Source organism: Solea solea, chromosome 6, assembly GCF_958295425.1.
Source record: "Solea solea chromosome 6, fSolSol10.1, whole genome shotgun sequence".
Taxonomy (NCBI): Eukaryota; Metazoa; Chordata; class Actinopteri; order Pleuronectiformes; family Soleidae; genus Solea; species Solea solea.
The window spans coordinates 3378389-3405876 of NC_081139.1; the positions used below are offsets into that span (position 1 = coordinate 3378389).

General features: G+C 40.5%; 1 protein-coding gene across 2 annotated transcripts in view; it reads right to left on the reverse strand.

The window, feature by feature from the left end:
• LOC131460692 (receptor-type tyrosine-protein phosphatase gamma-like) overlaps positions 1–27488 on the reverse strand; it is an 89345-nt gene that overhangs the window by 18551 nt on the left and 43306 nt on the right. For both annotated transcript variants that reach the window (XM_058631393.1, XM_058631395.1), the window contains exons 3-8: positions 21898–22077; positions 15029–15177; positions 9009–9104; positions 7198–7264; positions 4880–5037; positions 3619–3811 (exon numbers count right to left, since the gene is read on the reverse strand). In XM_058631393.1, the coding sequence (XP_058487376.1) occupies positions 3619–3811; positions 4880–5037; positions 7198–7264; positions 9009–9104; positions 15029–15177; positions 21898–22077 (843 nt within the window). The remainder of the gene's footprint in view (positions 1–3618; positions 3812–4879; positions 5038–7197; positions 7265–9008; positions 9105–15028; positions 15178–21897; positions 22078–27488) is intronic.

The window sequence follows — 27488 nt, forward strand, 5'->3', positions numbered from 1 at the left end:
TTGATAATCGATTAATCAGTTTGAAGATGATAAAAACAAGATTTCCGATAGTTTAAGCCTCTTAAATGTGAATATTTTCTTTATTTCTTTGCACTTTTTTTTAAGGTTTTCTGATATTTAAAATAAATAAATAATAAAATAATCGACAGTTAACTCGATTATAAAAACAATCGTTAGTTGCAGCTCTATTTTCACATCACACCAAAGAGAAACAACACAGTCAAATGTAGTGAGAAACGTGTGGTTTCCATTACACTGCAACTTCCTGTCCGTACACAATTTGCAAGATCATGTTTGTGTGACATTTAACAAGATGCAAAAGACAGATAAAGGACATTTTGTAAGTTGGCCTCAAGGTGGCAATGTAGGCTGCAGCATGGAGATTTGCAGAGGGATGTGTCATCATTGTATGAGTGCTGGACAATCTGGACATGCCTCTCAGCACAAAAGGGCAACAGCAATCAGGACCAAGTGTCACCTGACTATTGTGCTCACATGGCGTCCACCAAATTGAAATTGTTCACCGCATTTACGCCGTGAGGCTGTGGTGTGAATTATCGAGTATGATTATGTGAAAACGGAGAAAGGAAATCAGTGGGAGGGACGCGAGGGAAAAGTGCACTCGCAGGAAAACGCTCGACGTGTTGATGAGGTGTGACGTCCGTGAAATGCATTATAACACATATGATGTTTTGTTGTCAACTTTAGTGACACAAAAGCAGTCATTTAATAACAGCTGAAGACATTGAGTGCTTTACTGTCTGCATTACAACCAGTGTTCTTTTCATAACCAACAGTGGTGCACTAAAATTAGGTCTATTAGGTCATTTTTGTATTTGTATGTGTTTTATTTATCCCTGATGTTTCAGTTGTTGTTGTTTTATAAAGTGCTTTATAAATAAAGTTGGATTGGATTGGAAAAAATACCTACAGTACATTCAATAGCCGACCTTTTCCTCTCATTCCCATATCTGCTAAGATAACACAACATTTGTTCACAATAAGTGGGTCAACCTGTCTTAAATGTGATCCGATAAGTGACTATAATATAAAAATAAAAGCGTCATCAAACTAGGGCAGTTAATTTATTCTATGACAACCTTTTAATATAGTCATTAAAATGATTGCTATTATTAACAGAGCAGCAGAATGACTGTTACTGTGCGATGTGTATCTTTTTTAAGCAGTAAACACATTATACAACATCCTTTTTCTAAAAACCAGCTTAATAATGGATTTGCCTCAGCCCGCAGTACCACTAAGCAGAGAAGGAATCTTTCCTCCAGGCGGCTCGTAACATGAAGGGGATGAATCGACTCCTGTCAACAAACAGCCGTTCCGCTGTGTCTCACCTATCAGTGATCATCAACACTTTTTTCTCAGGAGCTATGTGCAGACATTGTAATAATAATGGGGAAGCAGGAATTTGACTAAAGACACACAGGAGATACAACCGGCAGATGACCGGCGTTTCCTGAGCTCTGCAGCGATGTCAGCATATTGCATATAAAGGCTAAATACCAACACTAGTACATCATCTATTGACCCATTCATGTGCAACAGTCACTGGAACGACTTCAGGTCAATAATGTCGATGTAATAAATCAATTGAGGCAAAGAAAGTGAACTGAATGCTCACCATCGCCTTCCAGCTCAAAACATGTATTGGTTACAGTGTATTTGCGACTTTTCTTTCATTTATATCTCTCGACAATCAACATGTGTTAGCTTTGTAACGTAGGTTTAATGCAATGGTCTGGATAGTGTCGCCTAAGCTGCTATTGATGATGAATGATGTTAACCCTTGGTGCTCACACGGCACGGATCTGTGCCGCAAGTGCACCCGTGATAATTTGCTTAGGGAATAATACACAACTCCTAATATGGACGTCCTGTGGGGGCGTGTTTATAGGTCGCATATTCAGGCTTTAAAAAATGCGTTGTTTGATATCGCATTTTTAGTCGTGATATAAAGTAGCAACAATTGTGCAGAAGTCAGAAAATAGAGCTTTTTATTTTCTTTGAACTTTGACGTATTTCCAAATTTCACAAATTTAATCCAATTTGAAACATTTTGAGTACTTTTTGTGTGTTTATATTTTTTTTCCATCACATTGAAAAAAAAGAATATAAGAATATAAGACACTCTATATTGCACATTCTTATAGCCTCTGGATATACTGTATGTTTTAACATAGTAATGGAACAAAGCAGCCACAATTCTCTGTGTTCTAAGGGTTAAAATAAAAATAATCACACCATCAACCACGCTGTGCAAAATCTAAACATAGTATACCATGTGAGAAAAAGGCTTGTATGCACATGCACCATTGAAGTGAATACTGTTCTATTATCGTTGAACAAAGAAAATAATACATATATATATATATATATACCACACTAACAAAACTCTGCATCACAAAGGTTACCTCTGCATCTCTAATGGCCAAACAACCCTCGTGGCTATAAAAGCCACAGTGATGGAACTTTCAGTCAAGGTGTGGCCCCGGCTCTCACAACATTTACAAGCAACGCCATCATTTACTGTGCCCGGATAAACCCTCACTACCCCACAACAACAACAACAACAACAACAACACACACACACACTTTGACAGATGCCACCCCTGAAGATAAGGCTGACACTATTTACTCCCAGAGCCGCCCATCAACTATGCATTCTTACATCTGAACAGAGAGAAATACAAAATGTGTGAGACACAAAGAGAAAATGAGCAAGAGGGGAGGGGAAGTGAAGAAAGAAAAGAAAAAAAAGAAAAATGGAGAGCTGCTGGTTCACATTCATTCTGCCCGGTGACATAATGCCACAAAAGCAATTTCACAACTTAATTTGCATGGGTCTATTTTAGCTGTGCCACATATTAATGATGATTGCTGATCGCCGCTGTTGTGAGTGCTCCAACTTCATCACAGGCATTACCAATCAATTCTCCCCACTAGACACTAACACCACCACTTTATGAAGCAGCAGCCTTTCTCATTAGTCTCCATAGTCCATGCGCTGTTCTGTTACAAGCAAGTGCGGCGGCAACACGCACACATAACACAGGACGGGAAAACTAAAAAAAAGTGCTCCTTCAAAAGCCCTGTGTGAGATCCGTGCTCCGCATTAAGACGTTGTTGAATAAAAACGATGTGAGTGATGTTCACTTTTCTGACAATTTACAGTTTATTCTAGTGACTTTAATCATAATGTTACCATTACAAAAGAACAACCAAGTCCTGTGTTGTTAAATTAACTACTGATTTGAGCTTGAATGGGTGAGCAATAGTTTGGAATTCTGACAAAGCTCTCAGTGGTAACTTCTACTGTAGCTTGGCTTTTATTGTTTATAAATGAAACAGACTATGAGGTAAAATCTTCAATTTACATATCTGCAAGCTGCAGATAGTCCTGCATGATTAGGACTACAGAGAAACCCAAGAGGCTCTGTGATAATACCACAGTCTGGCAACCTTGGCCAGGAGGCTGCTGTAGAACCCACCTACTCAACCTCTTTCCCTGAACAATGAGTGTGCACACGAGGCAGATCTGTCAAACTTCCGCCTCAACGGTAACCACGATACACGGAGTAAAACACATAAAGTGTGAGTTACCTCTTGACGCCTCGGTGCTGTGGGGGTTTCTCTGGATCTCGGTCAAATCTTTCTGCCACGCATCTCTCACAGCCGACTTGAAGACTTTCCTGTTGTCCAGATACTGCAGGGGCCGAAAGTTGTTCCTCAGGTAGTCGACAGACTTGACATGATCCTGTTGCTCTGTTGTAAAAATGGAATAAAAGGCCTCCAGCTAGAGGGGAAAAAAAGGAAGATTTTGTTACGTTGCATGCGAGCGCTGCATCTCATATTTAATCCATGACTGCATTTCTGACCGCTTGCAAGCAGCTGACACAGAATTATTTGCAATATACGTTCACACCACAGGCACCAGCAGGGACCGACCTCGACCAGTCTGTAACTTCTCAATGGGGCAAAATTTGTGGCCATTGATTGCCATGAATGATCTCCTGCCTGCGTGCTGTAATGACTACACATTACTGTCCCTGTGGAATCGATGTGTTCTATGCATGCTTGGGAGCAATGAATTACAGTTTCATAAAGACCATCTGAGTGCGTCACAAACATTGAAGCAGTGGTCAATATTCTCGCAGCACAAGTCATTTCGGGAACAAAAGATTTGTCCTCCCCCTGCAAGCTGATAGAAAATCTACTGAGCCTTGCAAATTTCCACAGCACACGGCGCTCTAGAGGATATGCAGCTGGGCAACCTAAGGATTGTATGTGTAACAGATGCAGCTAAAGACTCTATATGGGATCAGCAAAAAAAAAAAAGAAGAAGAAGAAGAAGAAGAAGAAGCTCGAGGCATGATTTGGCATACGTTATCTCCTCGAGTCACAATGGCTGAACCAGTCGGAGGCAAACTGTTGTAGGTGACTGCAGTAAAATGTTTTCATCAAACATATTAAATGGCTACAGCAATAACTCAGATTAAGGAACATTTAAATTAATGTGCGGCAGTATTCTTTTTAAGAGCCTATAGTCACGGTCTCAGACCCAGAGCATGATATATGTATAAGAGCTGTCTCGCACTATCACTCAAACGCCAGTAATTGGCTCCCCACCTTCCCTCTTAATCATCCTGTGTATTGGCAGTCATAGTTTCATGAGGAGGAACGAGGGCAAAGGGAAGAAAAGAGGAAAGGTAGATGAAGGGGGAAATTGCTTGTGTGGCAACAGTGTAGGACAGCAAGTGATCCACCGACTGTGTGCAAATGGGATTTGACTGTGCGTGGATAACATAGCTGTCTGGGCCCGAGTGTGTGTGTGTGTGTGTGTGTGTGTGAAGACTGTACGCACCTGCGAGTAGGACAGGTACACTGGCCTGGAGAAGATGATCCACTCCACCACCTTGCTGCAGGGAGGCGTGGTCAGAGAGCCCGTGTAGCGGTAATAACTGTCCACGGACGCCGGCAGCAGATCCCTCAGGATAAAAGACCTGAGGTGGGTCTCTTTTTCTGGGAAGACCATGGGATCAAAACGCGTCAGTACACAGGGAGTGACAAAAATATGACACATTTAACTCTGAATGCTTAAAGGAATACTTCACCGGTTTGCATTTAGCTTTGTATTACTAGAATAGGGCTAGTATTTTATAAAACTTCTCAACCTCAGTTTCCCCTGAGTTGAGAAATATCTGCATTCTTTTTTTTTGTTACGTGGCCACCAGTGACACTCTGTCCGAGGCTTGAAACTGAGGTTGGAAAGCACACGTTTTTATAAAATACGAGTCTAGTAATATAAAGCTAAATGCAAATCTGTGAAGGATTCCTTTAACACCCTTCATATCTTGAGTTACATTGACAAGGTGATTCCATTTCACTCTCCCTGTGGCATTTTTAACACTCCCCCCCCCCCGAGAGCCTCCACCAGTGGCATAATGGTGAAAACAGTTAAAATCTTCGCCACTTGTTATCACTCTGGCCAGATCTGTGTACTCAGAAGGGCTGGGAGAGATGCAGAGGGCGGGTAGGCTGATAAAAAATGCTCATCATTTGCAGGGGCCTACGAAGTTTAAGGCACGATTACCAGATCTGTTGCGGAGCAAAGCTACGCAAAGCAAAAAAAATAACAACGTGCAGCACTTTGTGATTAAGACGAATATCCCTTTATCGCCTGTAAATACGCTAAGTGGCTTGTTTTTTCCTTCCAATACAACGTGGAAAAACCCAAATAAAGCTCAATTTGTGTCAAGCGCCGTCTCTCACAGCTCACAAGCCTTATCTGAAAAGAAACAGAGCTTTGGGGTGTGGTATGCATTTGATTAGCATTACGGAGGCACTGGCAGTCTTGGCCCATGCCTCATCTGTACTCAGAGTCAAATTCAGTATTCACAGCCTTTCTTCCCCCCGTCTTCAGGCGGTGTACGTGCCCTATCGCTCACGGGCCGCCGCGATGCTGATGGATGGATGACTGCGGGATAACGAGCTAGTGGAAAACCAACCACCCAAATGGGGGGAGGAGACGATGAGCATTTAGCAGCCGGCAGGAAGAGAGTCCAAAAAAAAAAACCCCACCACACCCGCACTGCGCTCAGCTGGGAGATGAGATACTGTGGCGTGAGCAAAAACATCTGTGTAGCACAGAGTTCAGCCGCTTTTGGAGACTGATGGAGATTCATCACATAATGCTTCTTGGCATTATTGGGGTTGGATAAATAAACACAAATATGTCTGTGTAATAAAAACCAAAAGGTGAAATGGCCTCCCAGTTATTTTTCTAATTTTCTTGAAATTTCTTGCCACGTGTCTCGCCAAGAGTTTCCCTTTTATTTATAAATAAGGACTCGCCACATTTACATATATGTCTATACGTCCTCATACGTCCACGTATGTTCGCGTTCACATGAAGGAGAGTCAGCGGGCGGGTTGTAAAACAAGGCCCCAGTGCGTCCGCGTTAACAAAGCCGTCATGTCAGCCAAAGCTGCAGTAAGGGATTACGCAGTCAAGTTAAAACATCTGCTGATGGTCTCAATAAGTCATGCCGGCAGTAAAGTGAGCAAAGCAGCAGTGATCTAAGACAAGAATGTCACGACGATGCAGCATTAGACATTAATAGTTTAAATGTGAATAAGAGCTCTGGCAGGAGCTGCACTCCGTGATAATGTACATTTACATCCGAGTGTTTTCTAATTGAGGCTCTGATGTAATTTGTAGTTCTTTTGTGCAGAGTGAAGCTGGTCTCTAACTGAGGAGTTACATTAGCAGGGCAAGAGGCAGTGTTTTGCACATTTGAACTAATGTTTTGTTAAACTCTCCTATCTTGTGTTTGCACTTATTTGATGTAAAAAAACAAAAAAAAAAACACAGATCCAACAACAAAGGTGCAGAGAGGAGAACCATGAATTGTCATGAGCAACCAAAACATCAAAAACAGCCCATGAAAGAGGCGATTTGGTGTGGGATTATTTCCCAGTAAATTAATCCCCTCAGCAATGTTTTATGTGCAGATTTTAGTATGACGAAAACTACAGTACATATGTGAGAAATAAAAAATAAAAATAAAAAACACTTCAGGTAAACATAGAACAGTACATTTGTGGAAATGATACAGTACATAAATGCACCGACTGCATGACTCAATTGAATTTCATGGGTCTTACGTTGCCATTACTTACCATGATGCACTACTCCTTTCAGGCCCTGGATGATAGGCTCCACAGCTGGATTGTCTTTTTGCCCCAGCTGCAGTAAAAAGTCCAGACAAAAGAGATTACAAAAGGGATTATAAGACTAAAATAACAAAAGCCACAGCAACTAAAGACAATCAATATGAACAAAACGCAGGGGACGGACACAGCAAGGGCAACATCCCGACAATACCGTATAATCAGGCAGCGAGGACAATACCATCTGTTCCCGTGAAGTTCACAATGTTAAGTTTTTGTACGGTTGACGACACAATGGAGATGATTCCGTTCTCTGAATCCTCAGCTCTGAGTTTTAAAGGCTGCCACTGACGGTGTTTTCGCGATTGCCTTCTCGTGTTCCAACAAATTACACAAAAACAAGACATTTTCTCTACCAAACACACCACACGGGCAACTTTACAAGACACCACTGCTATCTATACGCTCTACATTACAGTATACCACCAATCCTTCCTGATCCGTTAGGCCTCTGGTTAATTACTCGCATTGACTGAAGACTGGTAAACATTGTTCCGTCCAACATTTTTGCAATATTCCCCATGTTCTACTTAAGAGACAAGACCGGACAAAACAGTGTTGGGACGCGGGGACCAATCTTCCCTCGCTCAACATTAATTCAGGTCAGTCATAGGAGAATAATTGTGTGGAACTGAATGCTGAATGTGGATAACATGCACACCATAGAGCCCACTAATAGGCCTTTGGGGAGCATAAGAAGAACTCTCCTCATTGATTAGAAATGGTAAATCTGAGCCAATGTGTGTGTGTCCGCCTAAAAACCCCTGCACTGTAAACTGCTACTCAGCGGATTGTGTATGGTGGTACTAATTGCAGTAAGCAATAGGGCTGTCAGGACCCAACGGAGGCATTTAGGTCCGCATACACACACGGTTCATCACTGTCTAAGAGCAGCCCTACATTGCAAACACCTGTGTCCCCATTCCAGCCTTCCCTCTGCCGAGAGCCGACCCCTGACCTTACACTATTAAGCTCGACGTTGGATGGCGTTGATCACCCGCCATCAATCGCGGAAGACGTCGCTAATGGGTATGAAGAGTACGACATGGCAGGGGATCCCCGGAAAAGTCAATGCTGCTGGTGTGTGCTTTTTCGCGGCCCATAAATCTCTGAGGTGTTTTTACAGTTAAAGGAAATTAGGACCAATCTTGTCCATTAAGTGCTTATGTGCACGGACCTTCAGGGGGGCAATTTGGAGCATCTCAAAGCAATCTGCAATATGTGCCACAGAACAACAAAAAAATAACGAGCAACCGGGTGAAAGGGAAATCTCAAATCCCACAAGATCACTTTCACTTCATATTCATCACACAATGAACTCCAAAAATCTACTGACATCTTCTTCATACTTGGATAAACCCCTTTTTCCATGCTGTAAGGTCCCTACTGTTAATATAATTGTCAATTAAGCTAATTGTCAACTGACAGTTTCATCCAATACACACGTGGTTTTCATATTTATTTACTCATTTTCACGTTTCTTCCAGTTATGTCCATACAGTTAGTTTGGAAGCCTATGAAAAAGAATATTTTCCAACTAAATGAAGGGCCATTGTCTTGGCACTTGTCTTGGATAAAGGATCGTCATTAGGTTTGGTCATAAAGTGTTGAGGAAACAGAAATCTTTCACCTGATGAAGGTAAAGCCATGCTGAGTCACGCTGGTGCCACGCTGCGAGTCTACGCAGTATAGGAGCTCAGGTGGAGCCATAGTTTTTCCCCCTATACCTGTATTGACCTCCGGTCTTGATGATACCTTACCTCAAAGAAGACAGCCATGGCAGCGATGATGCGTCTTTCCTTGATGGCAGCGCTGAGGCTGTCAAAGTCATCCGAATTGTAAAGGTAGATCTGCATCTGTGATGGGAAACAGAGCATAAACAGCTTGAGGAGTGGACAAGGAGAACGAACAGTCCCGTCATCAATCACTTAGACACACTGCCGAGGAGCTGATGAAAAGCAGTTTTGAGGGGCATAAAAGAGGGAGTATTTATCACTCTCATCAATCTCCCATAATCTGTGTCATTCCTTTTTGTGCGCTGCCACTCCTGGAGGAGGCAGAAGAAATACTGCAGCCCATTCCTCAGGGTGACTGTGCTCACAGACACAGTCACAAGCAGAGAAGAAGAAGAAGAAGAAGAAGAACTGGGCTGAGGGAATGTGCTCTTCCCCTGCTTTGAGATCTAAGAGAATTGAGTCTTTTTAATCATTGCTCCCAATTACCTCAAATATCTCAGCAAAACCGAAGGTTGTGTGAGCACACAAAGCATCACACACACAAACCTCACACCTCTTAAACATAACAATTAAAATCTAATTTAATCAAAATCAGTTAATGATTCTAAAAGTAGCAACGGGAGCCGTCCATCATCACACTGCCTCGTGCATCTTTAAAGTGGTAAAAAAAAAAAAATAACTGTCATGTCTCTGTGTGAACCTGCGAGATGTTGATTAAATTAAAAGGCTGTGCATGTTGTTGAAAACCTCCAGTTACAATGGGCCGTGCTGGCAACAAGATACAGAAAATGAAAGAAGGACAAATCAATGTGTACTGCAGTCCTAAGCCGGGTTCAAAGGGACTCAATCCAGATCCAGTCAAAGTTCTCTTGACTGCGACCATTAATGAAGCTAATTTGTTGTCTAAGAAGTCTGCAAGGAAGAGAACCGGCCGTTCATCACCCCTCAGATGTTATTAACTACATTACCCAATTAAGCCCCCCCCCCAGCCCCCCCGGCTTCATTTGCTCACTTAGCTTGGCTCATGTGACCCCCGCTCTTGTTAACACCTCACTTTGGAAAACACAATTATCAGACAAATGATCAATTATTGCTTAACACTTTTAGAGCAGCCAATAAAAATAAATGTTGCCAAAAGCAATTTAAATCATTTGAATGCACGCTTCATTTCACCCGTAGGTTTTTTTTTTTGATCTGACAGAAAAACCTTGTCCATAGTCATTGATGAAAGTGGTTGATTTTAAACCATTAGGTTGTCGTAAGACACCGAGTAACATCCAGACATGTTCATTTTGGTGAAGTTGGAGATTAATCTGAAAATGCTGGATGTTGAATAGACCACAGGTAACAGAGGGAAAGTGGAAAACAAAACAATATTTGTGCCTCAAGGTTTTTTTCATCTGCAATTTTTTCCCCCTGTAGAACGCACAGCCCATCAAGTCCATATCTCCTGATGCATTTACCTCTGTCTAAATTCAGTTTATACCACTCTCTCTCTTTTTTTTTTCTAAGTTTTCCGGCACAAACGCTGGAGCCGAGAGCTGCTCTGCATTCCTGAGTCCCACACATAAGCACAAACAGGTGAAAAAAACACAGTCATGTTTGGCATGATTTCCCAGGACAGTGAGATATTGAGGCGAGACAAGAAAACTGCAATAAATAAGTTTGTGGTGCATGAAAAAAAAAAGAAAATCTTTGTTTGTTGTCAGAGCAACACAAATGTGTTCTTCTGTATTCCTTAAAACGACTGAGCCACCAAAGCACAGGTAAACTTCAGTGCACTCCACTAACCAGCCCCCTTATTCTTATTCTTTCACTTGAGCACCCAACAAAAGTGATAAAGCTACTTTCACACGTAATTAAGTATCACTAAAATTCTAACAGTGGGCGCTGAACTTTGCGTTGAACGTCGCAGATTTCTATCAACATAAAAGGAGACGAGGAGACGACCGTGGGCGGGGGAAATTAAATATAATGAATGTTTTACCTGTGTTTGTTGCGGTACGGTTATTTAACGATCACAACTAATCACAACTGTTCTAATTGACGGATTCAAGTATTAATGCAGAGAGAGAAAAAACAGTCACCCACATTCACACAATCTAAACTTAAAGGATTCTGGGCTTCACCAAGCACAGTAACAACTGGTTTCTGCTCTAGTTTCAGGACGAGACCAGAGCTGAAATAATCAATCGATTACAAAATTAATCGACAACTACTTTGATGATCTTAAATGTGAATATTTTCATCATTTCTTTGCTCTGGATAACAAAGAAGTCAATAAAAGTGAATCATTTTGGTTTGTGGACAAAACAAGTACATTTGAGAAGGTCATCATTTCCAGGTTTGACGAACACCGATCGACATTTTTTAAGGTTTTCGGACATTTTATGGACCAATCGTGAAAATAATCGTTAGTTGCAGCTCTAATGGAGACTAAAACCTACTGCAACGTTCACTCAGTCCATTCCTTCATTTGTCTGCAGCACTGTGTGCGAACACATACCCGTCCAAGGTATGATTTGTAACCCATGTATAATTAATCTAACCTTGGTGACATGCTAATATATTATTAGAAAGATCTCACCATGGAACCCCGAGGCAGAAGAAATCCGCTCTTTCATTTTTCATTGTGCTGTTTGAGCAAACAGGTGGTCCATCCATCGATTTCCCCTCTTTTCTCCCACGAAAAAAGACTGTTGTTAGATTAATGTCATGACAGGAGCTACAGGCTTTTCCTTTTTTTACATGACCACGTTACAAACGCAGAGCAGTTCCATAATGCAGCGCCGTGGATTTATCTTTCCATCCGTTGCACCTTTGTGAACTACAGTATTTGTGTGTTTTCAAGCTTCTGGGCATATTGGCTAAAGGCTTTGGAGTCGCAAAATGATTTATGCAGTGTGGTTTATGCAACTCAGAGCTGACTGTGACTCATTTGAAAAGGAGAGCATGAAACGGTAGACTGGAAAAAACAGTCTCTGTTTTTTTAAAAAAAAGAGACAAATAAGCCTGGAGCGTAACCTTCAAGGTCACGCTGGTTAACTCTAGAAGAGCGATGTATGAACTATGTACACAAGTCAATATGTAACCTCTGCTATGAAAGATCACAGGGTGCGTGAAATACAAACATTCTTAGCTGCACATGTTGTGTCAGATGTAATATAATCTAAAATACGGCCGGTCCTGTCGAGGCATGAATGTGAAAAATTAAAATGCCATATCTTACAGGATGGAGTAGTTAAACGGCCGAAGGCTACATCCGACATACGCACACTCCGCTTTGACCATTCATCATTTGACTTTGCTCTTTCACCTTGGGCTTCTACGGTGTGAAATAAAACACCATGTTTGATACATGTGCTCCTGACTTGTGGATAAATGAGAATTTTATATCCAAAAAAAGGGGCAGACGGATCTCTGTGGTGCAACATTTACAGTATACGTGTGCACACGTGAGAACATTGAAACTGCAATGAGTCTGAGCCGCCTTGTTTCTTCTAAAGTGATAATGCATTGGAACATTTCCCTGTGATGTAATAAAACCTCAATCCCAATCATACTGTAGAGTAAGTCCAGTGTTCTTTGGCTTGCATGCTTCTGATATTCATGCTAACGGATTAAATAGCACAAAAAGAGCGTTACTCATCCTTTAAGTGACTGAGAAAGAACCAAATGTCATTTACATCCAAATTGCAGAGCTTCATTCAGAATTACTGGGAGGCATTTTGTATACCACATAGATTTCATAGATATTCTATATGGTTCTTATAGTTATTCGATCTGTCGCTTATTTTCTCGATTAATCGAGTAATCGATGATTCAGTTTAAATGATTTATTTGTTATATGGAGCAAAGAAACTAGGAAAATATTCACATTTAAGAAGCTGAAACAATCAGAAATTGTTGACGATTCATTTAATAATCGATTAATCAAGTAATTGTTTCAGCTCTAGTGAATTCATAGTTGGAGCCAAAGCATTTGTATCAATGTATCCACTGGCAGTTACTGTATGTTCTGTATAACACTGTATTTTTATAGCTGAAAAACATCCTCGTGATTTTAAATTTAATTTCAGACAGGCATTGGATTCTGCGTTGCTTGACAAAAGAGGTTAATGTAAACAACTGTGGTTCATACACAAAGATGCGCTATGTTACAAATCTTAAGTATATCTCACATCTATAAATGATACACCTGGGGGGCATAGTTTCCATGTTCTCGCTCAGTTGTTTTTTTTGTTGTTTTGTTGTAACGGCAGCTCATATTGGTCATTAAAGTGGATTCTATCGTCTTATTTGGAGGCGCGTCATCAAAGCAGCCACATGCACAACAGCTTTATAATAGCCGTGTATATAATCCTGGTGCCCTTTAACACTACACTGAACACAAAATGATGTGGCAAAAGAAAAAAAAAGAAAATAAATCTAATTACTCAGCCATTCAGCATCAAAAGCCACGCCTGCAGAGAGGGCTCCAAAGAAAGAGGCCAAGAAACAAACAAGGAGGCCCCTAGCTGTGCGTTTGGAGATAGGACGGAGACGCACACCGACAGCCTTTTCCCATTTTCATACAACGTTATGTTTACGTTAATTATTTGACAACAAATGTGGTAAAAGACATTCTAAATGAACCCCCATAAAAAGAATGCAATACTATGACACATTTTGTCAATTTTATATAACAATGGGAACAGCAGTGAGTGTGATAAAACATTTGAAAGTCACAAGTAACTCTCGTCTTCGCTGGGCATTTACACAGTCGGATTTCTTCCTTAATCCACGAGCCAGAAGAAATAATACCAAAAGGTTTAGACTTAATACCCTTTATATCTGCGCTACACGAGTTGGTTATGTTTGTTCATATTTTTTTCCCTACTATCCCTTTATTATTCTCAGTCTCTTTTCTCTTCTCTGTCGGCTCTTTGTATTTTGTCAATAATAGGATTGTTAAATCAGTAGTGAGTTCAAGAGCAAGGAACTTCTGCTTCACAGTTCAATTCATTTAAACTCTTCATACAAATTAGATTTCATTGACTTACTGAATATTCACATTTTGTTACATATTGTAGACCCGTTCATTGTATACAAACATTCCAACCCTAGCGAGAACTGAATAATTCTGAATATCTTCTTTCGTTCCCTAAATATTATTTAGCTATTAGCACCTGCTCGGTGCTTTTATGTGTTGGATTGCTGTACAAGTTAATGGCACGAGTGTGTTTTCTGACCCAAAACTGCACGCGCACATTTCTGTGACGTAGCTCTCGAAAGCGTCTGTACACACTTAGGGAAACACCGACACACTATGGTTCCTACACTCTACACTCACATTTTCTTTTCTGTGAAATTTGTAGACTCCAAACATCATCACTGAGCATCCTTTCAAAGCTGGAATTTCACTAAAAATAGCTAATGACCAAAGTTAATTTAGTTTTCTCTGAAAATCTACAGCAGCCTCCTTATCCTTAGGAGGAGCTGAAACTGGATTTTAGAACCAGTAATAGGTTGCCTCGATTCTGCATCGACTCCCTGACACCAATGAACCTGCAGAGACGAAAATATCTGGAGAATATTTTGAGCACTATTGAATCTGTGCCTTTCTCTCTCTGAGTTCTCCGGTTTCCTCCCACAGTCCAAAAACCTTTGGTTTGATTGGTGATTAAGCAAATTAGACACTCTAAATTGACTGTAGTTGTGAGTGTGTGAGTGAACGGTTGTTTGTCTCTATGAGGCCCTGTGATGGACTGGCAACCTGTCCAGAGTGTGACCCCGCCTCTTTTGGGACCAGTGAAACCCTGTGACCCTCATGTGGAGGATAAAGTGGTAGAAGATGAGTGAGCGTGAGTGAATCTGTGCCACAAGTAAGTCTGTTAAAAAGTATTAAAAACATAATTTTAGTTAAAGAGGATATCATATGTGTTGTAGTCTATAATAACTTGGCTATCCAGAGACTAATACGGCTTCACCTATATTTAGCATTGACAGTCAAGATCCCACATTGCACATTTGTCAGGATGTGTTGTAGCGACAGGATGTTCTACCTCCACGGGAAACCTCCTGCCACTTATGCCGTGTTCCGAGCCCGCTGATCCATTACTCAGTCCCCAGTGAAACTCCATCTTTTCAGCCTTAAAGCGACCTGGCAGTCCGGCACCTCTGACAAAGTAGTCGTCCTTCAGGAGAACAGCAACTGGAGACAAAGGGGAACAGAGAAAAAAAAACATGTCACAATCAAACAAACAAGGAGGAAAAAGTGTGTTAATTCCACTGCAGCAAAAAAAAAAAAAAAAAAGAAGGAGATTAGCTGTCACATAACTGATTCTAAAAAGGCTCAGAGAAGCGGATCACCTTCTTTCATGACCATCATCTTAAGATCAGGACTTAATTCATCTAAATGCTATTTGATCCTGAGATTACTTTATTATCCCTCAATATTCACCCATGCATTTATTTTGTACCTCTTTATCCTCCACATGAGGGTCATGGGGAGCTGGAGCCAATCCCAGCTGACACGGGGCGAAAGGCAGGGTACAACCCTGGACAAGTCGCCAGCTTATACAAATAACCCATCACTCTCACGTTCACACCAGTGTCCGATTAACTGATCACAAATCTGCATGTTTATGGGCAGTTGTTGGAGAAAACACACCCACACCCACACACACACACACACACACACACACACACACACACACACACACACGGGGAGAACGTGCAAACTCTGCGCAGACAGGCCCACCGATCAAACCTGGATCATGTAGCCCGTCATCCATCCATCTTCTACCGCTTTATCCTCCACATGAGGGTCACGGGGGGATACTGTGCCAATCTCAGCTGACAAGTGGGGTACACCCTGCACAGTTCGCCAGTCCATCACAGGAACACATACATTGACAAACAACCAGCCACTCTCACACCTATGGTCAATTTAGAGCAGGGGTCTCAAACTCAAATGACCTGTGGGCCACAGATGGTCTCGTCTGGTCAAAAAGCCCAACTTGGGTGGACGTTATGAGCTTATATCATCAATATGTCGTATTAATTCCTTTTTTTGTATGTACTCTATTGTCTCGTGTGAGCATTTCTGTCTTTTACTTCTTCTGTCTTTTATCCATTATTCTGTACAGCACTTTGGTCCACTGTGTTTGTTTTAGTGCTTTACAAATAAAGTGCTTTACAAATAAAGTTGGATTGGATAATTTCAAAATATAAGTGGTTGTTTTAATATGCAACAATAAAAAAAAAACATATTTATGATGCAAAATTAATCTATTCATTTAAAAATAAAAACATATAAATGACTCGTAACAACTTGATATTGTTTGGAGGGCCACATGTGGTCCCCGGGCCGCCACTTTGAGACCCCTGATTTAGAGTGTCCATTTTGACCTAATCACCATATTGCATGTCTTTTGGACTGTGGGACCCCGGAGAAAACCAGCGCACACACGGGGAGAACATGGAAACATCACAAACCCGGGTCTTTTTGCTGTAAAGGCAAGAGCGCCAACCACTACACTAACCGTGTGAGTAATGCAGCAAGCCAGATGTGGCAAAGAAAGGTAGCATTGCAGCTTTGACCTTTTTAATATACACCATTATGTACTATTTTATTTCCTTTTTGTTAACAAAATAGATCTTTAGTTTGGCTTCCTTGGAGAAAGATATTAAATTCTGATATCAGTATATATAACAAAACTGATCAAATTGCATTCATCCTTTCATTAGAGATCATCTAAAAGTGTAAAATCTTTGAGGAGGGGTATTCTTCTACCTATTGACCCTCAGACTGAAATGCTTGCCCTTTTAAAAAACTGTTTCATCACTAGATTGAAAAGCAGTGGTGGGAGCATTCACAATGATGCCATTAATGTGAGAGAGAGCACCTGCCAGCCTCCTTCTGTGGCCTTCACGTTCCATCAGTTGACTGTGAGAAGTTGTGGTGAGTAGATCAGACAGAGCTATTATCTTTTTAACTTGTTGCACGGTTCACTAGGAAGATATAATAGCATTCACCTGCTCGGTGATAGTCTTCCCCTGGCTCGCTTTTTTGCAGAGCCGTAATGACATTGCTTCTGCTTGCATAATAGCCGGTGTTTTTACATTCTCTCATATGCTTATGACCATTTTATGCATTGTGGAAGATATCCAGCTAATTATTCTGGTGCAGTAAAAGCTCTTTTAGGTATTTTTCTGTAGCTAAAATGAATATTGAGTAGTGACACGAACAGTAACTGACTTCTTTTAACATAATGCACAAGAATATAACTTCCAAAACACATTGAGTCAGTACGAACCAGACTTTTTACCTCTCATCCAAGAGAGAGAGTTCTGAAGGTTTGTGGTGAAACACAGGAAATTTAAGCTCTGTGAAAAGTGGGCATTGCTCAAAACATGTGGACAACTGCCACCAAGGCGAGGAGGAATGATGCCAATCCAGTGGAAAAGAAAGAAACAAAAGGACATGCCTAAGAACAGTGATATGCCATGTGTTCCATGAGTATCTCAAATTATATAGAATATTTCACAGTTGGAAAGATGAATGTCTATTAAAAACTTAATTTAATATAATATTATATTACTATTATAATAAATATAAAAATACAAAACAAATGTAGGTCTTTTCCCTTGCAGCCATATCAGTTTTAAAACTACATTCAATCATTGTTGTTCTGTTTACTCGTTACTAGCGTAACTGTTTACATTCTGGGAATGAAGTCTCGTCCCCCTATGTGTGAGTCTAAAAAGTGCGGAACTGGCACAGGGCAAAAATGGAAAGGAAAAAAACAGATTTTTTTTTACAACTCAGTGAAAAAATGAGGGAGGGAAGCACATTAAAAGAAAATAAAATAAAAACTACTCCTATTCTAGCAATACAAAGCCAGATGCAAATTGGTGAAGTATTCCTTTAAAAACTGAGAAACCATCTCTCAACAGAGGAGGAGGAGAAGGTCTGCAACACCACCTATCTCCCTCGTACAATGCTGTTCTTTCAACTCTCTCCGGGAGACTAAACAAGTTGACTAATTTAACGTTGTTTGACCACAGGTATTCCGTGCAATTTGAACACACTAATGACCTGGAGCTCTCCACAGCTGTACCTGAATCTAAGCGGAAGTTTCTATCACACCAGTGAGCGCTGCACACTGCCTTGGGTGCACCACAAACCTTCAAGAAAAACTCAATGTGTTTTTGATTACTACGACATCAACATCAGGCTCTTTACAGTCCATAGGGTAAATATTTACATGATATAAAATTTTGTGCAATTTCGTCGACTTTAAAATTGCACATCTTCCACAAATCACTTGCTTATGACCATTTTATGAATTGTGGAAGATATGCTTGGGCCTCTATCAGTATAAATTTGCTGTGGAAATTATTTTCTATTTCATGATAACCTCATCTTGAATACTGATGTCAGTTTTGGTCTCAAATGTAAACTAAACAAGTAGAAATAGTCAAATTATTTTCTTGAGTGAATGAAATTCCAGGTTACAAACCACGTTTACTGCAGGTGGTAATTACAGTGTGTGGCCTGTAGTCTTTCAGTTTACCAGAGGCTTCACATTTGGGACGTTACGCTTTATACACACATGTCAACTGTGTGTGAGAAACGTAACTACGCAGACATGAACTACCAACTGAACTCAAAAATGACTGATTCTGCAGGATTGTGGTTTGGGTTTTCTGAGAACTAACGACTTGTTTTTCCTGGTATTTGCCAAATCAATCAATATATAAATAAATAAATAAATAAATAAATTCTCCAAAATCTATCACTTTTGAATTGTACATAGCTCAGGAGGAAAGCGCTATATCAGCAGCCTTCAATCATTCATTTATTTTGATCAGCATCAGGGACAGGCTACCTGCTTGCCGAACCAAATGGAAGTTAGGCGAGCAATTTATACTAAACTTCAAAGTTCAGACTGTATACTTGTGAGGAGGCACATCGAAGCAAACTGTGTTTTCCATGTCATCTCTGACAACAAGGCAGAGTAACATCCTTCCGGTGTCGCGGACAATGTTCCTGTACCTGTAGTCGTCTACCGTGTCTACATTTGACATGATATTTATATTACACCAGGTGCCGTGACGGCTGATTCCTCCCCCCCCCCCCACACACACACACTTTACTGAGAGATTTAGTCAGCATCTCTGGGAGGACGGCCCACATTTTAATCACATCACAAAGCAAACCGAGACGATGAGCGCGTACACGCAAACACAGACTGTCAGCAAACGCGGCGTACCGAGAGAACGAACGGAAAGCGAGGCAACAGAAACCAGATCACCGTTTGTAGGATGGCAGAAAAGTCCACAGAAAAAGGGGAGGGGGAAAAAAAGAAGACAGGAAAATCTGAGAGAGGAACCATGTGTGATGAGGGATGAGCTGAGCCCTTGTTGTGAGGCAAGACAGAATCTGCGAGCGGCATTAACGTGCCAGTGCTGCTTAAGCTGACAGCCTACAGCATGAAGGAAAAGGTCTTAGATGCACGAGATTTCTATAACTGAAAACATGGGGGTACAAAGTAATAAACAATCTACACAGGACAGGGGTATACAAATACCCACCGCACGAAGACAGATGTACAACCTATTTGCAAAAGATATTTACAGAAATGGTAGCAAGTCCCTGCCGCTGCAGTTATTGATGTGGCGTGATCCTGTTTTAAGCGCGGGGAAAGTCAAGGGTACGAGATGCTGGCTGGCCCTAGGAATCTCATTAGAAATGCAGCCCTCGCTGTGTTTGAACCCTTCAACAGCAGAGCAGGAATTAGAAGCTTAGCCAAACAGACCTTGAATCACAGCCTGTGAAAGAAGGGGAGTGTGTGTGAAAGTAAATCCTTGATCAATGCAAATGTCTCCGGAGTCCCACGATTCCTGACGAGTTCGGTCAAGAGTTTGTTTGAAATGTTTGGTTTAGGGAGCGCGGCTCGAGCGGCGGCGGCCGAGAGTCTCAGAGATCTCAGAGCAGGTTACGTCACGAGGGACAAATCCAAAATCAATCGCAATGAACTTTAGAGATCCATTCACTCAGTTCTTGATTGCAACATTGACTTTCACATAGTGCGACTTTTAAGCCCCCTGTGCGGAATATGAGCGTTTTATGTCAGCACCCCCTAGTGGAAGCCTTGATAAAGACACTGTGGGAAACAATCCTTACAATAAAACATTTTCCTGCAGCACAGAATTCAGTCGGTCTTAATCTTCAGTGTGATTAATCTGTCGAGTCTTCCCTCGATTGATTGAGTAATCGTTTCGTTCATAAAATGTAGAAAAATATTGATCAGTGTTTGTCAAACCTGGAAATGATGTTCTCAAATGTCTTATTTTTGTCAGTTTGAATGATTTATTTATTTATTATATCGAGCAAATAAACCATTTGAGAAGCTAAAAAAAAAAGTAAATCACACAAACTCTGTTTACTTATGAAAAAAACCCTCAAATTGATTAATCGATTATCAAAATAGTCGATTCATTTAGTTATTGATTAATAATCGATTCATTGTTTCAGCACTAGTTAATATGGTGATTTCGTAGTCTCGATGATGCTGAACGGCATGTAGACTAGTGGAGCCGGGAACCAAACCCACAACTCTTAACTTGATGTAATTGTTGCATTTTCTCAATTCTTGAATTGTGCTTTATCAGTAAAACTTCACTTTACAATGTATTTGTTTAAAATAAATGCTAACACCTCTACAGAGTCAACGACATGGATCCATCCATCCCCAAAGTGTTTCCTGTTCATAGTCGAGTAATAAACTCATAACACACCACATAGAGCCTCTAGCCTGTAGAGGAAAGTTGTACCAGTCTCGGGTTAAATGTAATTTAGAAGCATTTGCTTTGAAACCAGAAACTTCACTCATTTTAGGCAACGTTTGTTCAAATTTACACTTTGCCTCTGCACTGATTTGCATGAATTTATGTGACAAAATTGTGAGTTTTCAACTACATTCCAAAAATAAAATGCTGCCATGGAGGGACCATGAAAGAGGAACGTGATCTTGGTAAAACACACAATGTCAAGGATGTAACTATGAGGTGTTCAAAAAGCAACAAACACACAAGGCATTAAGTACTTTTACACTTGAAATTCCTTTTTCAAGCACAAGAAAAACAACCCTCTGTTCTAATTCATAACGACCACTCATTAAAAAATGCAGCATTCAGACAGTTTCACGCAGAGTTCAAGTGTTGAGTGAATTAAATATTATAAAAATCAACATAACCTGAATAATCTCACAAAGAACACCAGCAAACCAATCCATCCATCCCCGAACTCTCCGACTATACCATCTTTAAACGTGTTTTACAGTTATTAAAAATCCAACAACACATCTTTGACTCTCAAGTAAACGTTATTCCAGTAAAGAAATCACTCTTCAAAACGATATTTGGTGGCAAAGCGCTTCCATTTTGCTGATTTTACGCGCGGCTGAGCAAATGAAATTTCCCTCTGTATCTGTATGTAGCCAAAAATTGCAGCCGGCCGTGTTGTTTCCGTCTTTGTAAACAAACAGCTGGAAACATCGCTCGACTGTCCCAGTGGCCCTGGTCGTCATGGAGGCTAACAGCTCTCATTATGATCTCTGCGAGAGAAATGGCACCAAAAGCAGATGAGCTCAATTAAGGCCAAGGTTGTCACAAACTTTTAAAAAATAAAAAAATAAAAAAGTAGGTGGCAGTAGTTTGAAGTAGCAGTTAATTGAGTTAAGTTGCAAAGGCTTTCATAAAAACAAAAGCAATGCAGGCTGTGTGAGAAGAGGACGTGGAGTGACTGAGAGCAGCACAGAACAGTGGAGCCAAATGAAAAGATAATTGTGCACAAAAACCATCATGTGTAAAAGAGATAACATCTGTAAAACACTTGGGTAGAAGTATAATCAGGGATGCAGACCTGTCTTTCCAGTGTTTTTCATTGTGGTCAGGTTGGAGGACTCGGTGTTGAATTTGTCCAGCACCAGCTCCTGGTACTCCTCTGAAACCAGAGCTTGTTCGTCCACGATGTCCACAGGCGATTGGTTCTTTGCCGCACATTCTGGATACGAGGCGGCCCAGCCTCGGGGTCCGTGGCTTCCTGCGGAAGACAACAAAGACACGAGAACGTAAGGATAATGCCGTCTCAAACACACACAAATTAAAATCCACGGTAACAATGTAACTGGCACGGCGGCGAGACGGTTTGTTTAAAATGACTCCAGTGGAAATTGAGAGAAGGGAGACAATGACTCTTTCATATTCATTCAGCCGCATCGACCTTTAAGCTTCCACAAGACCTAGAAAAACAATTAAAATTCATCATTGGGCTCGAGGCAATTCCAGCAACAGTTGTCCAAATATGATTTACTAATATAAAAATGAGGTATGTTCCTATAGTGCCACAACAGAAGTGATGTTGGGGGATGTGTTCATAAAAGGAAACAACACAACACACTGCCTTAAGCAAGTCATGTGCAGTGTGTCCTGCAAACTAACTTCCTGTAGAATCCCCATCCACTGTCTGCACTTTTAATCCTCTATCCCCCACAGTAGCGCCCGTACAAAGGAATAATTCACAACCGACAGGGGTCCCCCCCCCCCCAACCCTTGAATGGACCAACGCAACAACAAAAGGCGAGGGATCAGGAGGGGGAGAACAAGGAAACATGCATGGATTTTTAACTTTCCGGGTGAACACAATATTTATGATCCAATTCCCCACAGATTCCCGGGGCAACTTTGTTTCTGGCTCATGAAAAAGATATGTGAACTCCTCTTCAAACCAACACCCCGGGATCAAGTGCGGTTTATGTCTCACCATGTGTAAACGCCGTGCAGTCGTAGACACTGTGTTCAAGTCTCTCAAATAAGACAGCGTCATTCTGATTTATTCAGACATGTTTAACTACATCGACCAGAGAATAATCATAAACATGCCTCATCCATCTCTCCAATACATATGCCACTAGTTGGGATTCATTTTTTTCCCGAAAATTAGACGTACTAAGCAGCAAGAAGACCCGGGTTCCAGCCCCTGTTGGAACAAGGGCCTTTCTGCATGGAGTTTGCATGTTCTCGGGGTGTGTGCATGGCTTTTCTCCGGGTTCTCCGGCTTTTTCCAACAGTCCAAAAACATGCAATATCAGCATTATGTAAATTGGACACTCTAAATTGACCATAGGTGGGAGAGTCAATGGTTGTTTGTCTCTAGTGAACCTGCGATGGACTGGTGAACTGTCCAGGGTGTACCCCGCCTAACCCCCTATGTCAGCTGAGATTGGCACAGCACCCCCCGCCCGCGACCCTCCTGTCGAGGATAAAGATGTAGAAAATGGATGGATGGATGTATTAAATACCGGGAAATGAAGAAATAAGTGGGTGCACATATGCATCTATTGACACCCAAAATGATCTTTTTGCAACTCCCTCCTCTGGCTAATGGGTACGTGGTCTGCAGCCAGTGGGGAAACATTTGGCTCCGCCATCTACTGGCTCTGTACTATCAACAAGTCTGTTACACTGCACAGGATAAAGAATTGCACTGACATTCATACTTTATATTATTGATGAAGGGGGGGAGGAGAGGAGTGAAAATGACAAGTGCTAGGAAGGACACTTGTGCTGCACTGTGCACTTTGCTTTTGTGCCTGGTGTACAAGAGTCTGTAGTTGTACATGAACACCAGTTTTGCGTGTTAAATCTGAAATTTGAACAGTATAACACATTTCAAATAATATTTGTTTGAGTTTTTGCCTCAATGTCCAAAAACAGGCCAAAAAATGGAGACAAAGATGCTGATTTTTCCAATAGCACAAACCGTCGCGTAATTACAGTAATGCAAAGTGCGCAAACGTACTGTCTGTGATATGCTCGGTGTTAATGTCTGTGTCTTGTCTTCTGAGAAGAAAACCCTTATAAAAGCAATATCTTACTTCATTGTGTGAGGCTGCAAGCGCAATGATCACTCCACATTAACATTACATCTCTTTACTAGAGCAGAGCAGGCACATTTCTCTTGCTTAATAACATAAAAGTAGATAATGCAAATGAAAAAAAAAAATGCCCATAAAAATGTACAACTGTGGAGCATGCACAGGCTTTTTATCACTTTATCTTAATAGGCTATGCTGCGTTTTACTGGTGCACGGCATGCAAACACACACATCTGCTGCATGCTTTATGACGGAAAACTGTCAAATTACATTTATTTCACCTACGTTCTGTGCATTTCTGAGAAATAATACAATTTCTCCCCATTTCCCGTAATTTTCCTGGAATCTGGAAATGGTCCTGATTGAGTTTCTCGAGATTAAAACGTTAGGTTAGAAAAAAGATGCTTTAAGAAACGTCTTTTTTGCCCTGTGTGATTATATTTTACATCTATTGTCTTTAAAAACACTACCGGCAAGTTTATGGATTTATGAGGTAGGGACAGCAAACAAACATTGTGATTGACTGGAGCTGCATTTGTGACTAATGACTGCATTAGAAAGCAGGATTATATTTGTTTTCAGTCATGGCTTTAGACTCACCAATACTGTCTCTGTCAGTGCAACTCTAATATCCCATAGTCTGGATAGACGGATTCGTATTATATTGTATTATATATGTATTATATTAATACTAAAAGGCAGGAGGAAATCGGCTTGCAAATCTCAAAAATGTCAACAAAGTGGAGTGAATGTACCATTTTCACATAAAAACCTCCAGACAAACATATTTCTCTGTTCTCTTCCATTCCATTAGATTTTTTGATTGATTCCATGTTATCCATCAACTTACCAGCAAAAATGCAATATGTCTACAGCTCAAATGCTTAATACATAAGCTCTCTACTGCAGCCATAAAAACCCACTGTCATAAAAACAAACCGTCACCAAGGCCAACCTCACTGAAATTAAAAAGAATCAATCGATATGGGATTTAGAAGTTGAAGATATAAAAGATATTGGCATTGGGAGAAGATTAAGCAAACCTGTGCTTATGGTCCTAGATAACTAAAAAATGTCCTCCACCCGAGGACCAGGCCATCATAATGTCTAACAAGTGTAGCTGGTAAGTAATTTAAGGTATGGAATAATGTTTTCATATTTTTTTTTGTCAATTTGAAATGGATGGGTTATAAAAAATGTTCATTTCTAATGTCAGTCGAACAAACCAGAACCTTCACAGACATATAGAAATGATTTTCGTGAAAATGCATTAATACATTTTAATAAAGTTCACCCTTTTTCCTTTGCTTTACTAAAAAAACTCTCTTCTCAGATCACACGACATGAAGTTACTTTTATCATGTCCGTGTTTCCTCATCAACAAAATATATGGAATATGCTCAAATGATCAAATTCTCGAAACTGAAACATGTCGATCAGAGTTTACCAAATCTGGAAATCATGATGTTTTGTTTTGTCAACACAACTTTTCCAGTTTTAATTTTTTTGACAAATGGAGCAAATAACCCTGAACGTATTCACATTAAGAAGCTGAAAGCCGGTATTAATTGTTAAAAAAAAGAAAACCTCTAAAACCAATGAATCGATGATCAAGATAATTGACTGACCACTAGTCTATTCAAACCAAGAGCTAAAACAAAACCATCAAACAAACACATGTTATCTAATCAGTTCAGGGACACAACAAGCTGGAGTTTAAGAGGTCAGTTGCATTCAGTGCCACAAAAAAAGGTATAATCTTTGCTAATTGTCCATTCAAACACATCTCATTTACTGCCACAGAGATAATTCTGGCTTTGCAGAGCAGAAAAAAATCAGATGAGGACGAGCTGCACAGCAGTCGATTAATCTGTCTCAGTGCCATCAATCAGAATGACTATAATCCCAGTGCTTACGCATTTCCCCCCCCTGCAGCCTTGCTAATATGGAAGAACCTTCCACGTGCGGGAGAAAAGATATCTGAGCCGTTTCCTGTTATTACAAGAGATTTTTTTTCATGTTATAACATGATCCAAATCTTTATTTTTTGAGTCCGCTTTATTGATGGATAGTCCCAGAATGTTTACACCACAGAGAAATGCGCTGCCAAACTGAGGAGCGACAAAGTAAGTTACACTATAAGATGAATTAACGGTGTGGATTTCACATGGTTTTAATAAAGTTACTAATGGTGCGCGCATTAATCACTCGCTGGCACGACAACAGGGACAATTTGTAGGTTCTGTGTCTGTTTGCCGTTGCAAATAATGCGATGCAAATAACATTTTCCACAACACTTGGCACGATAAGGCCTGCATAGAGCCCATTAAACGTTGGTGCAGATGCAGTTCGAGAGGTGGAGTTCTTAAAATGTACAGATCTTGATTTTTAAAAAAGTCTGACATACTAATGGCCTGTTATTCACAAGTCAGTGCAAGTGAATCATGTACAGAAAGATTGTTCAGCCTTGTCCTAGTCTAAAACTTGCAGCACCCAATCAATTTCGTTAATATGGAATTATAATAAGGTATTTCTGTATGTTTTTTTGTAATTTATACATTTATTTTGCATGTTAAATATATATTTTTATAAATTAAAAATACAATATAACACATATTGTCACATACATCATTACCAGGATGGAATATCTTGATATCGTTTTGAGGTCATGTCACGCACCTCTACTGAACAAATGGTTTGTCCCAGAAAGTTGATATTTTTTCAACTTGACTGGCCCCCATCTGACCAAACTGACACCCAGTCACCCACTCAGGTCTTTTGAGTTTGAGACCCCTAGTTTTAGATCAATTCTAGTTTGTTCTGTTAATTAGTTTGTTTCTGCGACTATAGCAGGTGGGTGTCACAAACTCATTTGAAGTTCAGGGGCCACAGACAGCACAATTTGATCTAAAGTGGGTCAAACCAGTCAAATAATAGCACAATCACCTATGAACAACAACAGATTATGAACAACCTGAAATTTCTTGCGAAAAATAAGCCAAAATATAATATTTCACATCACGACCTAGATTCTAATCATTTTCAAGTTTCACAAATTAATCCTGGGGGCCAGATTGGACCCACTGGTGGGCCGTTTCCGGCCCATGGGTCGTACGTTTAACACCCCTGGACTATAGGCTAGTACAATATCAGTGTTATGCTTACAAAAACAAAAACTAGAGCCAAGGCACTTGATGCCCAGCTGCATGATAATAAATGCCCACTGGTGACAAAGTGCATTGGTAACAAGGCAGCCTGTAAAAGGGACTTTTATGCTGAAGCACAGACTTATAAAATACTGATTATCTGTCTCTTTGCATCTAATATTATGCACAATATCTAAAAGGTGTAAGAGAGCAACGAAACATGAGAATGTTGTTCTTTGTTGAGACAGTGACAGGTGTGATTATTTTGTTGTTGGGGCAATAACTGGTCATATTTTGTTGGAACCCTGAGCCCCTTATTTTAATGGAACAATTCATTCCCTTTATTGTTGGTGTAATCTTCTGTTTACGTCTTTACATTAAAAATGAACGGCTTCTAATTGGAAGAGGTGACTTTAAAAGTAGCTCATTTG